Source organism: Ochotona curzoniae, unplaced genomic scaffold (genome assembly GCF_017591425.1).
Source record: "Ochotona curzoniae isolate NIBS_2020 unplaced genomic scaffold, NIBS_Ocur_1.0 contig_2692, whole genome shotgun sequence".
NCBI lineage: Eukaryota > Metazoa > Chordata > Mammalia > Lagomorpha > Ochotonidae > Ochotona > Ochotona curzoniae.
The window spans coordinates 14,446,478-14,460,494 of record NW_024465556.1 but is presented as its reverse complement, the minus strand read 5'-3'; the positions used below and the strand labels follow the sequence as shown (position 1 = coordinate 14,460,494).

At 42.0% G+C, this 14,017-nt stretch overlaps 1 protein-coding gene across 2 annotated transcripts in view; it reads right to left on the bottom strand.

Annotated features, from left to right (window-relative positions):
- Nucleotides 1–308: 308 nt before the first annotated feature.
- The window catches only part of STOX1 (storkhead box 1), a 33,972-nt gene continuing 20,263 nt past the window's right edge, over nucleotides 309–14,017 (bottom strand). The window contains exons 2-4 of one of the 2 annotated variants that reach the window (XM_040976072.1): nucleotides 6,839–6,991; nucleotides 3,053–5,414; nucleotides 309–447 (exon numbers count right to left, since the gene is read on the bottom strand). In XM_040976072.1, the coding sequence (XP_040832006.1) occupies nucleotides 309–447; nucleotides 3,053–5,414; nucleotides 6,839–6,991 (2,654 nt within the window). The remainder of the gene's footprint in view (nucleotides 448–3,052; nucleotides 5,415–6,838; nucleotides 6,992–14,017) is intronic. The other variant, XM_040976073.1, reaches the window with a different exon arrangement.

The following is a 14,017-nucleotide window of genomic DNA, read 5'->3' as shown; positions in this document are numbered from 1 at the left end:
AATTTACTATTAGGTAGTAAAATAGTATCCTATGTATAAACTAATGAATATCAGAAAATTCAATTATAGGAAGAGAACCAATAATTCAATATTTTTATTGTAAATAACCTATAGTTCCCAATATATTCCTAGTAAAAATAAGCTTTCAAATTATCTAAACTATCAAAAGGGAAAAATCCCTTAATTAGAACAAAATACGTAATGAGGTTAATAGTCCATAAGCTTAACCTTAGAGGGTTCTTACACACTCAGCTGAAAGATTAGTAATGTTTTACATTTTTACGAAACGTAACAGTTTCAAAAGAAGATTAAACATTTATGACAGGAGTTAGCTGTAGCAAGGAACTGGATGTCGGTGTCTGACTGCTGTTCGTGCCTTCCTGTAGAAAATTCTGCCTTCTTTTCAATCCATCCAAAACGACCGAATTAGATGCCAGGCTCTGTGTCCTAAAGATATTAAAAATAACAGAATTATTACCTTCAAAAAGAACCTGGATTTCTAATCAAGGCACTATACATTCATTTGTTACTCTGAAACAACTCATGACTAAGGTACACTTAATGCAGTAAGCTCCCCTTTAAACATCTAAGATGCTCAGATCATAAAGGCTTCACAAAAGCACCCTAATTATCTGCTGTCAAAAATTAGCCCATATATTCAGGACAAGACCTGTTCTCAGATCCAACAGCAAAGATACTCTAGTTGGAAATAGTTAACACTTCCCTGAAAAACCTTTTTATGCATCTAAAGTGGCTCATATGTTCCTGTGTAAGTTATGACTTTTACGAGAAGTTACACGGAAGGGAAAAGCCAACTGCTACGTTTTCTTCTATTGACAGTTCTTTTTCCTGGCAGCTGCAAGTTAAGCAAGAATAGGCCCTTATCGAACACATCTGCCTTGCTTCTGGAAGATGGCGTGTCTGCTGACACGGGCTCTTTATGTCCCCCCTTTTCCCACAGTGGCTACTCACCATCGGTCTACTTATTACATTGGCACAGATCAAAAAATGTATCCTCCAATTTTCCCCCACATAACCTATCACTCCTAACTCCACAGCTCTTGTACACTTCGGGAGAGCTTCCATTTTTCTTAGTTCGCCTTGGCACTGTTGCCCTCTTTGCTGTAGTGTGAGGTTTTTGTGGATAATAACACTTGCTTGTTCACTTGTATCCTTATAACTGTAGCAGTATTGCTATGCAAATGTTATTTTCCCTTCCCTTTCTTCTGAAGACTTTACAAATTAAAACTCTCAAAATTACATGTAAAGGAATAATTTCCCTAATCTACTGTTTGGTTTGGTTTTGCCCGAAAGCAAAACAAATCTGTGGCTTGGTTTTACACCACCACTCTTGACTTCTGGAGAAAACATGCTTTGACTTAATGATTTAATATAAATCAAATTACTGGTTCAAGTAGAAAATAACTTGTTGTCCAACAAGAAAGGAATGGTTTTTTTTTTTAAAAAAAGTTTACTCCTACGAATTTAGCTTAAATTGGAAATGCCCATATTTATATATAAGACAATTTACTACAGATTAATAACAAAACTGGAAATAATCTGTCAAAAAAGGGAAAGCAATTATATAAATAATAGGGGGCCAAAAAATCATGAGTAGCCATTAAAAAGAGAAAGCTAGACATATATTTTGATTGCAGGATTTCTATATGTTGAGTGAAAAAAAGAGAGCAATATTTGATTTGTTGTTAAAAATATATTTTTACAGCCTGGTAAAATGACTCGGTTGGCTAATCCTTCCCCCCGCAAGTGCTGGGATCCCATATGAGTACTGGTTCATGTCCAGGCTACTTCACTTCCCATCAGCTCACTGCTTATAACCTGAAAAAGCAGTGCAGGGTAGCCCAAAGTCTTAGGATCCTGCACCCACGTGAAAACCCAGAAAAAGCTCCTGGCTCCTGGCTTCAGATCAGCTCAGCTTCAGCCATTGAGGCCTTTGAGGAGGGAAGCAGTAGATGGAAGATATTTCTGTGTCTACTCTCTATATATGTGTTGACACAGTGGCATAACAGGCTAAGTCTCCATGTATACTGCTAGCATCTCATACAGGTACCAGTTCAAGTACTGGCTGCTGCACTTTTGTTCCAGCTCCCTGTTTATGCCCTGGGAAAGCAATGCCTTGGGAGGCTAGTCCAAGCCCTTAGGACCCTCTCTGTATATCTGACTCTGCAATAAAAATAAATCTTCTAAAGAAAAAAAATAGCTGGGGCCCGGTGGCTTGGCCTAGCGGCTAAAATCCTCTTCTTGAACGTACCAGGATCCCATATGGGCACTGGTTCTAATCCCAGCAACTCCACTTCCCATCCAGCTCCCTGCTTGTGGCCTGGGACAGCGGTTGAGGATGGCCCAGAGCCTTAGGACCCTGTACCTTTGTGGGAGACCCGGAAGAGGTTCCTGGTTCCTGGCTTCGGGCTGTTGCACTCACTTGGGGAGTGAATCATTGGAAGGAGGATTTTCCTCTCTCTCTCTCCTCCTCTTTGTATATCCGACTTTGTAATAAAAATAAATAAATCTTTTAAAAAAAATAGCAACTCAGTATGTGTCCAGTAGATAAAATTATATGTTCAGTCTAGAGTGTTATAAATATACCAAATATAATTCTAGAAAATCTAGATGGTAATATTATTATAGATGTTTAAAATACTTTAAGAACTTTTAAATTTTTTGTTGTTTCCCCATAAAGAACTTACTACTTTTATAAATAAATTTTTAGAAACAAGTTACAGTAAACTGTTCAGGTCCATTTATAAGTGAACATGAAAAGTTACATCCCTTAGTTCAGAAAATGCTTGGTTTATAGCAGTTCTTATCTTTCGAAATACTTGGTGTTATTAGTAAACTGTATTTCACATTGAAAACGAACTCCACTATTATGAAAGAATACTTTGTGACTTTATATTTAAGTTATTCATAAAGGTTGACAGAATTGCATATGTCCGTATATGCAAGAGTTCCCCACCACATAACCCAATGTACCTTAGATTTGAACACTGCCTATGTGTCAGTGGCTCCTCAAACACTTGTAAGCACTTACCGTGGAGAATCTATTCCACTGTCTCCCGCCACACTGCGAGTTTCTGTTCCTTCCAGGTGACTGTGTTCATGTTGCACATCCGGAGCCAGCACTGGCATGTGCGATCCATTGAAAAGCTCAACCTTCTGTTTGAAACGATTTCTCGTTTCCTGAGTCTGTGCACTCCAGCTCCAGCTGGCTGTGTTCACTTCTCCGATACTGTCAAGGTCTCCAAGGCTTTCAGCTTCAGCAGTGGCTTTCCTGGCATTGCAGTAACCAAACACAATTCCATCAGCAGGTGCCGGGGCCTGTGAACAGTTAGCCACACCAGGTTCCTCTTCACAGTTAAAACCAAACGGAGTCCCTGAATTTAACCCATGGGTTTCTGCAGACAGATCAGGTTTTTGGCTTTCGCCTGGGTTTGTGAGCAACCCGGTGGGTTTACAATCCTCATGTTTTGCATTCATCTGAGGCACAAACCTGTCTGTATTGCTGTTATGCTCACTCAGAGACCTCTCCGTCACTTTTTGCTTTTCTAAATAATTGCACTTGCCTCTGCCTGATAAGGGGTACTGCATGCAGCCAGGCAGCATTTGACAGAAGTCATCATTCTCAGAAAAGTCATCATCCTCTAGATACAATGAACTGCAGGCCCCATCCTCCCCCTCCACCTCATCCTGAGACAAGGCCTGAGCATCGTCGGGAAGCCCTCTGTGTTCCAGACTCCCAGTCTCTGCATCCTGGACAAATGCTATCCTAGTTGGTTCTTCAGAGTCCCTGTCTTGCTCAGGTTCTTGCAAGTGGTTTGCAACAACTGGGTAATCCAAAAGGCCAAGATTTTGAAACTGGTGTATCGTTTGATCCACCAATCTGGAAGCAGTGCGTGTTTGGCCCAAAGAGGAGAGATTTGGTGAGGGTGGGATATGCTGTGTGTCTTTGGTTTCCCCTGACTTGTCAAAGCAAGCATGACTGTTGAATGCATCTGGGATCAGGTCATTTTCTTCCCCATACGCATTATATTTTGACCTGCTTTCCCTAAAGGAACAGCATGTACTACCGTTTCTTCGTAAAAGATGAGACTGAGAGTAATTTAAGAGGATGTTTCTGTACCCATCCCTGATGGGCTTGACAGCAGAGTTATTCACATGAATGGATTCTCCCCATAATTTTTCATCAGTGTGCCCAGCGCACAGCTGTTTGGCTTCACCATCAAAGAGTCCCAAGGAGTCCCAAGACTGTGACCTTTGGAGAGGTCTTTCCCTTCTTTCCCTTGGACCAATCTGTCGGAGTTTCATGTCGCTGGTCTTGTGAATGCTATGTCCTTTGGTTACTGGACTCCCTCGGAGAGACAACCCCTGAAAAGGGTTACTGATTCGCTTTTTGTAAATCGGATGGGAGCCTGGCACTGTTGAATTCTCACCTAGTTGCGTCCGTTCTTCTGTTTCGTTTGGGCTTTTGGTTCTGGGAGTGGGCTGTGGAGCAGGGAGCTCAGGGTGCTGCTCGGCTCTGTGAGCTGGCCTGAGTTCATTGCCCTGACTCCTTACTTTGTGTCTGTCCCTGTGTGAATGGCTCCGCCTGTGGGGCTTTGCAGGCCGACCCTGCCTTGGCCTAACTCTGTCTCTCGAAGGATATTTCTGCCTGGCTGTCAGCACATCAGTGCAAGTGCCCTGGCTGTTAATTTTTTTCTGTTCTTCGTATTTTTGCATTAGGACAGTATGTTTGTTTAAGTTGTCAACAGTCAAAACAGGGTTAATTCTCTTGATGATCTCATGTTCAACATCTCGAGGGATATTGTCCAAGTCATCTTCATCTCGGACAGGCCATTCTTCAGGTGGAAACTGGGCAGAGAAACTGCTGTACTCTGCTTTGGGCTTCTCCCTTCTGGATATGCTGCGCCACCAAAGACTAAAACCAAACTTCTTGCCTTTTTCTTTGTCTTTTGAGTACAGTAAAGGTTTGGTGCTGTCACAGACATCATTTTCCTCAGACACTGAAACTGCTTGATTCTGCACTAATGGTTTGGATTGCCCGAAATCTTTCTGGCATTTTCTAGTCACTTCCGTAGCAGGTGGTGGTTCTTCAACATCCCGAGTGCACACATCAGGGAAACACTGGCATGACTGGCAATGGAAAGCAAGGGCAGCATTCTCATTGGTTGCACCTGTGCAGCCCTCCACGCTCACCAGATAAGTCAGGGAAGTTGGACCTGGGCGACTGCCACCAGATAGGGAGACTCCCCGGTTTTCTTGTGTGGTTGTAGTTGTGACAAAATAAGTGTGAGGAGTCACGATGAAGTAGCCTTCCCCTGTGTGATAAATCTTCCTGTCTTTTATCAGAGCTCCCAGAGTGGTATAGAGAATGTCTTGGGATGGGATGGTGATGCCTAAACAAGGAAGCATTGGACACCGATAGATTCTAAGTCAGAAGAAGTTTGAGTGAAATCAGTAAGTCAGAAACAACACGAGCTCTTGATAAACTCGGACCTGATTTAGCACAGTTAATATATATAATTAAAAGATCAAAAGCATAAACCATAGCCATAATTTAATTAAATAAAAGGAATATAACTTGGCCCACAGAAAGACACATGATAGATTAATGATTAAATAACAAAAAAGGTCAGAATTCACTCAAATATAAACCCATTAAATATTTAAACTTCTTAGTGGGCAAACACAGAAAGCCTTTGAAAACCAGTCCAGTGGACTCAATGTTTGTAAGAATTTTAAGATGGAAACCAGTCTGTGCTTGGATGAAGAAAGACTATTCACCATCTAGATGAGGTCATTTGTCAAAGCCAAAGATAAACAATGTTAAAAGAAATTTCACTTTCCAAATAGCAGGGCTCAAAATGAGAAAAATAACATTTAAAATGTTGGTATGGAAAAAAATTGAAACATTATGAGCAGTTACTTTGTATATTTTCTCGATTTTTCTATAAGTATACTAATAATGAAAAACATGAGATAATACAAACTTAAGTAGAACTAAAGGAATCAAAAATATCCTTGGGCTAGCGGCTAAAGTCCTCGCCTTGAAAGTGCCGGGGTTCCCATATGGGCACCAGTTCTAATCCCGGCAGTTCCACTTCCCATCCAGTTCCCTGCTTGTGGCCTGGGAAAGCAGTTGAGGATGGGCCAAAGCCTTGGGACCCTGCTCCTGCGTGGGAGACCCGGAGGAGGTTCCTGGCTCCTGGCTTTGGATCGGCGCAGCATCGGCCATTGTGGTCACTTGGGGAGTGAATCATCAGACAGAAAATATTTCTGTCTCTCCTCCTCTATATATACACCTGGCTGTGCAATAAAAATATTTTAAAATCCTTAATCATGTATTAGGTTGTCATGCAGCTATTTTATAAAATGAGATTAAAATATGCTGGTATGGAATGATTGCAAAGATAAGGGTTTTAAGCTTCAAAAAAGTACAAAGGAACAATCCAATTTATATTATCAAAATGACATTCAAGCATGATTCATGAAAGCAAACAAGAAAATATGAATAGCAGTTGCCTTTTCTGGGATTAAAAAAAAGCAGAAAAATGGAAGAGGGATATGAATGTTTTTGTGTTTTTTATTCCTTTCAGCAGAGTCTGGTTTTTTATTGCTATAAGCATGTAATTTTAGAAAAAGTCCATCTGGAAAGCAAAAGAAATACTGTTATTGAATTTATTAATGTAAGCCTTTTTCTAGAGAGTCTAAGGTAGAAAATTGTTTAAAATATATCACATAATTTACATGTTTGCTTTTTATATAAACGGAAACCAAAACATACAATAAACTGCAAATAGAAAAACGCCAATTACTCCACCTGGGTAATTTTTCATCAGATGCTCCAAAAGTGATTCCTGGGTGACCACAGTCTGAGCTGCATTCATATCAGACACAGCACAGCAAAGGACTTCAGCCAAAGGCACAAACTGAGACTGTGCTATTGGGGCCATTTCCACTGGAAAGACATCACCTAAATGGCAGATCCGAAGAGGGAACAAGTGATAAAACGGACACAGCATCAACTGTGTGGGATTAGTGAACCAAAGTTAGCTGTTATCAGTCTTCCTTCAGAATCTGTTAACACGATTATATACACAATGATAGAAACTATGCAAGGAAAAGTTTTGCCTTATGGTCTTCTTTTAGAATTGTTATAGTACCTGTCACTACCAGCAAGACAGGATTTCATCAAGAAAGGCACCACTGCTAACCAGAACTCGGGTCAGACAATGCTTATAAAAGCAGTGCACAGCTTTCAAAGTACTCTTTTTCTCTTATAGAAAAGTAGAGATGAGATTACTATTATTTAAAATGCAGAAAATTTAAAATACAGAAAGCTATATGAAGTTCAAGCATTGTCTAAAAATCGAGATGACAAAAGTAGACTGTCTAATCCTTCATCAGGTGTTGTTACTACAAATGCATACTTTCTTGGTCGGGGAGATTTGAAAGATCTGAAGATCGGAAAAAGCAGAAAGGTTTCCCAGTTAGCATGGAGACATGGGGCAAAACCATGTAAGAAGAAAAGCATAAGGCATGGAAAAGCATCAGTTTAGTGATTCTTGTTGGATCATGTTCAACACCTCTACAGGATCAAAGTGAATCATAAAGCTAGAAATGTAAGCTGAGTCATATTGCCTTTCTTCCTAGCAACATCATAAATGTTCTGAATCTGCCATGACAATCAGGCAGTTTGAGATTTTCCCAAGCATCTGTTGGAAAACATTTACTCAACTGAAATTGAAAGACTAGGACTCAGGAAAGAGATTTGGGAATCAACTTATGAACATGAGACCTGAAGCTAAGGAAAGGAATAGAGAGGCCAAGGAACATGCGAGAGACTATAAGTAAATTGGGGGTGGGAATCAAACTCCAGTTTGGAATGTGGGCATTCCACATAAACTGTTTCACAAATGCCTGTCCCAATTATTTCATTTATTTGAAAAGCCAAGAGACAAAGCTCCCATCCATTAGTTCATCCCCAAATGCCAGCAACAGCCAGACCTGGGCCAATCTCAAAGTCAGAAGCCCAGAGTCTAGTCTAGGTCTCCCATACGAATGCCAGGGCGCCAATGTAGGTGAGCCAACACCTGCTGCTTCCTGGGGTGCACTTTATCAGGAAGTTGGCAAGCAGAACAGAACCCACACTCAATCCCAGACACTCCATATTGGAGGCAGGTATTCCAGGTAGCAGCTTCTTTGTCGTACCAAAAGCTCACACCAAGACTATTTTTAAGAGACAGGATAAATAACCCACAAAAAAGAAAAGGTGAGCTCAACGGCGTGGCCTAGCAGCTAAAGTCCTCACCTTGAACACGCTGGGATCCCATATGGGTTCCAGTTCTAACCCCGGCAGCTCCACTTCCCATCCAGTTCCCTGCTTGTGGCCTGGGAAAGCAGTTGAGGATGGGCCAAAGCCTTGGGACCCTGCACCCACATGGGAGACCCGGAGGAGGTTCCTGGCTCCTGGCTTTGGATTGGCACAGCCCCGGCCGTTGCAGTCACTTAGGGAGTGAATCATCGGACGGAAGATCTTCCTCTCTGTCTCTCCTCTCTGTATATCCTCTTTTCCAATAATAATAATAATAATAATAATAATAATAATAATAATAATAAAAAGCAAAAAGGATACAACTTAAAAAAAAAAGTGCAGTAACAGAGGAGAATCAAAAGTGTCAGAAGGTTGAAAGAATCCAAAGATTAAGAAAGGGCTGGACTCTCCGCATGGTCCATGCTTGTAATGAAGGAATCATGACTGGTTATGAACTGCACTACTGTATCAATATGGAGGAATTCAATATGGGGGGAAGGTTTGGGGAGGGGCTGGGGAATTTCAGAGCCTATGAAACTATGTCATAAAATGATATAAAATTTAAAAGAAAAAAAGCAAGCCAGCACATAATGCCATTGCCTGCAATGCTGGCATTCCATGTGAACACCAGTTGAAATCACAGTTGCTCCACTTCCAATCCAGTTCCCTGCCAATGTACCTGGGAAAGCAGAGAAAGGTGGTCCAAGTAAAAGCCCCTGCACTGCTGTGGAAGAAGCCAAAAGAAGCTCTTGGCTGCTTGTTTCAGACCAGCCCAGCTTCAATAGTTACAGCCGTTTGGGGAGTGAACCAGTGGAAAATCTGTCTCTCCCCTCTCTAAATCCAGCTTTCAAGTAACTGAGTAAGTCTTTTTTTTTTTTTTTTTAAGCTAAGGAAAAATGCTATCAGTCTTTTTTCAAGACCTTTTCTAAAAATTTTATTATTTGAAACAGACAGCAAGCTCCCATCTATCCACTCTGCTGGTTGATTCCTCCACATACCTTTAGTGGCTCAGGGCTAGGCCAGGGCAAAGCTGGAAGCTGGATACTTAGTCCAGGTCTCCCATGGGGTAGCAGGGATCCAGTTAAAGCCATCTGACTTCTACCTGCTAGGTGATTTAAGCCTTGCCTTTTGCAGGGACAACGAGTTCCAATGTGAAAAGATAAGAACTAGGGAGATGAGCAAGTGAACATGAATTGATTTCCAACTCAAAATGCTCCTCAAAGCTCACCGCAGGCCAGGAGCCCTAGGCCTTCTTTCCCAAATGTGTTTGCTTTGCATCTTTCTGTTTCCCTTTGCATCTTCTTCACTTTCCTTCTCAACCAGACAAGATGTCAGATTAAGGCACTTTTTTTTCTGGAGAATAACCTTATATGCTTAAAACAAATGACTTTAAACCTTTCATCTGTTCCCTACTTCTCAAAAACATGATCTTGAAGAGATGACCTAGTCCCTCACTGCACGTGGACTAAAGGAACAACAACAAAAAGGGGGGTGTCTCTCCCCCTTGAAATGCAAGGAGCTAGAGAATAAGGGGAAAAGCAGAAACAAAAGTAACAAGGCTTCTTTGTCCTGCCGCACAGTCCCCACTAAAAGCTCACTCATCCCACAATTTCCCTAAACTTAGGTCTCTCTGAACTTTGATAGTTTGAAAGAAATGAGAGTCTAGAAAGCCACAGTGTTGCCTGGTGCCCCTGAAGTGCCCACCTGCCCTGGTAGCCCATTCTGTGGCAGAACCAGGCACATAGCGCTCTTGCACTAGGACTTCTGGGCTAGAACAGAAACAGCCCATTCAGTCCTTATGCTTGCTTTCAAATATCCATTTTTCGCGGGGCTGAGATTGGAGAAGCAGGGATATTTCTGTGTGTCTTGAGAACATCTCATAAATCTAGAAGTCATCTGAAATAAAAATCTTAAAACAGACTTTTCAAAAAGTGCTATTTATAGTTAACAAGCAAAAGTTTCTGTGAAACAGTAGTTTTCCCCTTAACATTGTTTTTAAGCCTCCAGACAACTTTTGAAACCTAACACTACTACCCAAATCTAAAAACTCTTGGAAAATATACTCGTAATTCCTACCATGGTGTGGGGCTGTGTATTTCCCAGAAGTAAACAAATGAACTACCAACCAGGAAGACTAATTGCCTGGAGAAAGCTTCCTAATGCTTTTCTCCTAGGCTGTTGCTAGGAGATGGCCTTCAGGTGCATAAATCATGGAGACCTTTGGGTTTGTTCAGAAAAGCAGAGTGAACTCACAGGGAACATTCATGACCATTGCGGGAATCATATTCAAGCTACAACAACAGTTCCCTGTTTATACAGTTTTGTACTGTTGGATGTTTCAGAATAGAAAAACTGTTTAGACTCAAAAACTAGCTTCTCAAAAGAATCATGTAGTTGAAGCTGTCTGTACCTGGTGTATTTTTTTTCTATATTTGCCTGATGTATTTTGATTCCTTTAGTTGTATGCCAAAGGGATTTAGCTGGTCTAAAAATATTTAATATCAAAATTATGATAAAAAACAAAGCGTGATAGATTTTTATTTGAAAAGCAGAGATATCTTTCTTTCTGCTTTCCAGTTCAATCCCCAAATGACCACAACAGCCAGGGCTATGCCAGGCAGAAGCCAGGAGCCAGGCGCTCAATCTAGACTCCTCCCACATGGGTGGCCTGCTGCCTCCTAGGGTCTGCACTGTAGGAAGCTGGAATAAGGACTTGGAGCCAGGAATTGAACTCAGGTATCCTTTAAAGAGTTTTTGAAGGGGAAAATGAAAACCCACACAAGGCAATTTAAATGTATGTAGGTTGTGGGTATCCAAACAGCACAATGATTGGAGCCCTTATCAAAAGCTGACCTTATTCAGTGAAATCCAGAGCAGGCCCTAGTATCTGATGATCCCATCTGAACATGACGTCACTCAGCCTGCAGTGGGATAAGTTGTCCCTGTGCCCTGGCTTCGAAAACCCCTGGCCAAGATGAATAGACTCCTGGAAAAGTGGAACTTGCTCCTGCGGTTGGACAACAGCTCAATGACAACCCTAGCCAATCCAAGCCAGTCACCAAAGTGACAGTGTCAGTTCTGAGGGAAAAGAAGAGATGGTTTCTTTATGTGAGGACACAGTACGAAGTCTCAGTGGGAAGGCTCTCGAAGAATATTCTAGAAGTGGCTCAAAAAGTCATTCCCTCACCAATTCATGTGGTGTGAAGATGCAAACCCCAGTGGTAACTATCACAAGGTACCCCATGACACCTCAACATTGCCCTTTCACCGGAACAAATCAGGCAAATCCACCCCAACACGACTGGTACCAGGGAGTGTTCAGCCAATAGACGCGTGAAATCTGCCGGTTACAACCCACCCATGGGACATGTTAGTCAACTAAGACAAACCAAACATGACATTCTCAAAAGTGGGAGAGTTAGGGCCAGGCACAATCCAGTTGGCTAAATCCTCACCTTAAAAAGCACCAGGATCCCACTTGCGCACCAGTTTGTATCCCGACTGTTCCAGTTCTCATCCAGCTCCCTAGAGAACGGTCCAAAGTCTCGGGACCCTGTACTTATGTGGGAGGCCTTGGGATCCTGCACCCACAGGGGAGGCCCAGAGGAAGCTCCTGGCTCCTGGCTTGGGATTGGTTTAGCTCTAGCTGTTGAGGCCACTTAGGAGTGAACCAGTGGACAGGAGATCTTTCCCTGTCTCTCCTTCTCTCCATAAATCTGATCTGCCCAATAGAAATCAATCTTTAAAAAGTAAGTAAGCATTCTGGTCTGTCCAGTGAGGTCACTTGTCCAAGGTTGGTGGGTGTGGGTAGCATAAGTCACAGGAAGAAGCATGATGAGGCCCAGGATCCTGAGTGGAGGTTTCCAGTAGGCAGCATGACCCAGATTCAGACGGCATATTCATGACATGACTACAAGGGATTGTTGGTTTAAGTTGAGGTTTGTTAGCACAACCATTCTAGAGGAAACACAGCCAGACACATTTATTTGTATTTTCTAATATAAATAAATAATGAAACAACAATAAAAATCAATAATAATAATAAAAGAATATTCTTTTTTTAAGAATTATTTTTATTGGAAAGGCGGATATACAGAGAGGAGGAGAGACAGAGAGAAAGATCTTCTGTCCGATGATTCACTCCCCAAGTGAGCGCAACGGCCGATGCTATGCCGATCAGAAGCCAGGAGCCTCTTCCAGGTCTCCCACGCGGGTGCAGGGTCCCAAAGCTCTGGGCCGGCCTCGACTGCTCTCCCGGGCAACAGGCAGGGAGCTGGATGGGAAGCGGGGCTGCCAGGATTAGAACCGGCGCCCACATGGGATCCCGGGGTGTGCAAGGCGAGGACCTTAACCACTGCGCCATCGCGCCGGGCCCAAAAAGAATATTCTTGAAGTAAAAGAATCTTTGTCAAAATTGAAATGTGCTTGTGGTGACATGTCAACAGCTCTAGTCAAATTTCAGGGGTAAGGCCAAAGTGTCACATAAAAACTGTACCTTTAAGGGAAACATTATGGTTCTATTTGATGGATTTTTTTTTTATCTACTTGAAAAGCAAAGTAACAGTGCAAGAACAAGTAAGAGAGGATCACTCCCCAAATACGCCCCCAACAGCCATGGCAAGACCGCGCAAAGGCAGGAGCCAGACACTCCATCCGGGGTTCCCACATTGTGGCAAGGGCCTGAGGACTTGGGTCATCACTCACTGCTCCCCACAGAGCCATCAGTAAGAAGCTAGATCAGTAAAAGTGCTGGGACTTGAAGCGGCAACACTTGACCTGGGAAACTCAAACAGCAGCTTAACCCACTACCTAACAATACCAGACCACTCTTCTGTTTTTAAGGCATCTAAATAAATTCCAAGATGATCTAATCCTGGCACTGACATCCTGACATTTTAATTTGGGGTGCTTGAGTTTAATTTGAAGGGCCACAGAGACACCAAGTGTGCACAATAGCAAAGATGGTGTAAAGTACTCATATCTGAGTACTTTTTGTATCAGATGTCTAATTTTTCACAGAATTAAATTCTAGACAAAAGTAACTCTTAACACTGTGTTTTAAAATATAAAACCTACTCGAAAAAAAATTTCATCCCTACGCAAACGTGTTTACAGACTCTGCTAGGCAGTCTGCCAGAAATTCATGCATTACTGACCTTCAAATGGTTTAACCGAGCTGCTCTAACGCGGCTAATTACCTGGATTCATGGAACCTGAGACTGTCCTCTTTGGGCGCCTGTATTGAACCACTGTGGGAAAGGTATCTTTTACCTGCATTAGAGATGACAACAGACCACAAATAAAACAGCCTGCAGATACACTCAAGTATAAACCCCCCAATAAAAGGATGTTTTGTTCTACGTAATCCAAGAAGCTTTCCTGATTTTAACTGCTCTTTTATCCAGTACAGAATTTCCACCAAAATTTTTGAACTTTAAAATGCATCCTGAACTTTTAAACGTGGAAGCATTGGGTGACAAGGTTCTCTTCATCAGAGATAAGGCTATGCTCTGTGGAAAACCTCAGCAGTCTCTAATAATTAGATCAATTGTGTTACAACTTCAAATGGGTTCAGAAAAATCAAACAAGATGGAAACAAAAAAAAAAGAAAAGAAAGAAAGAAAGGATTTGGGCCCAGCAAAGCCAAAACCTTCCTTAGGTCTCTCTTTTATTTTAGCCAAGCGA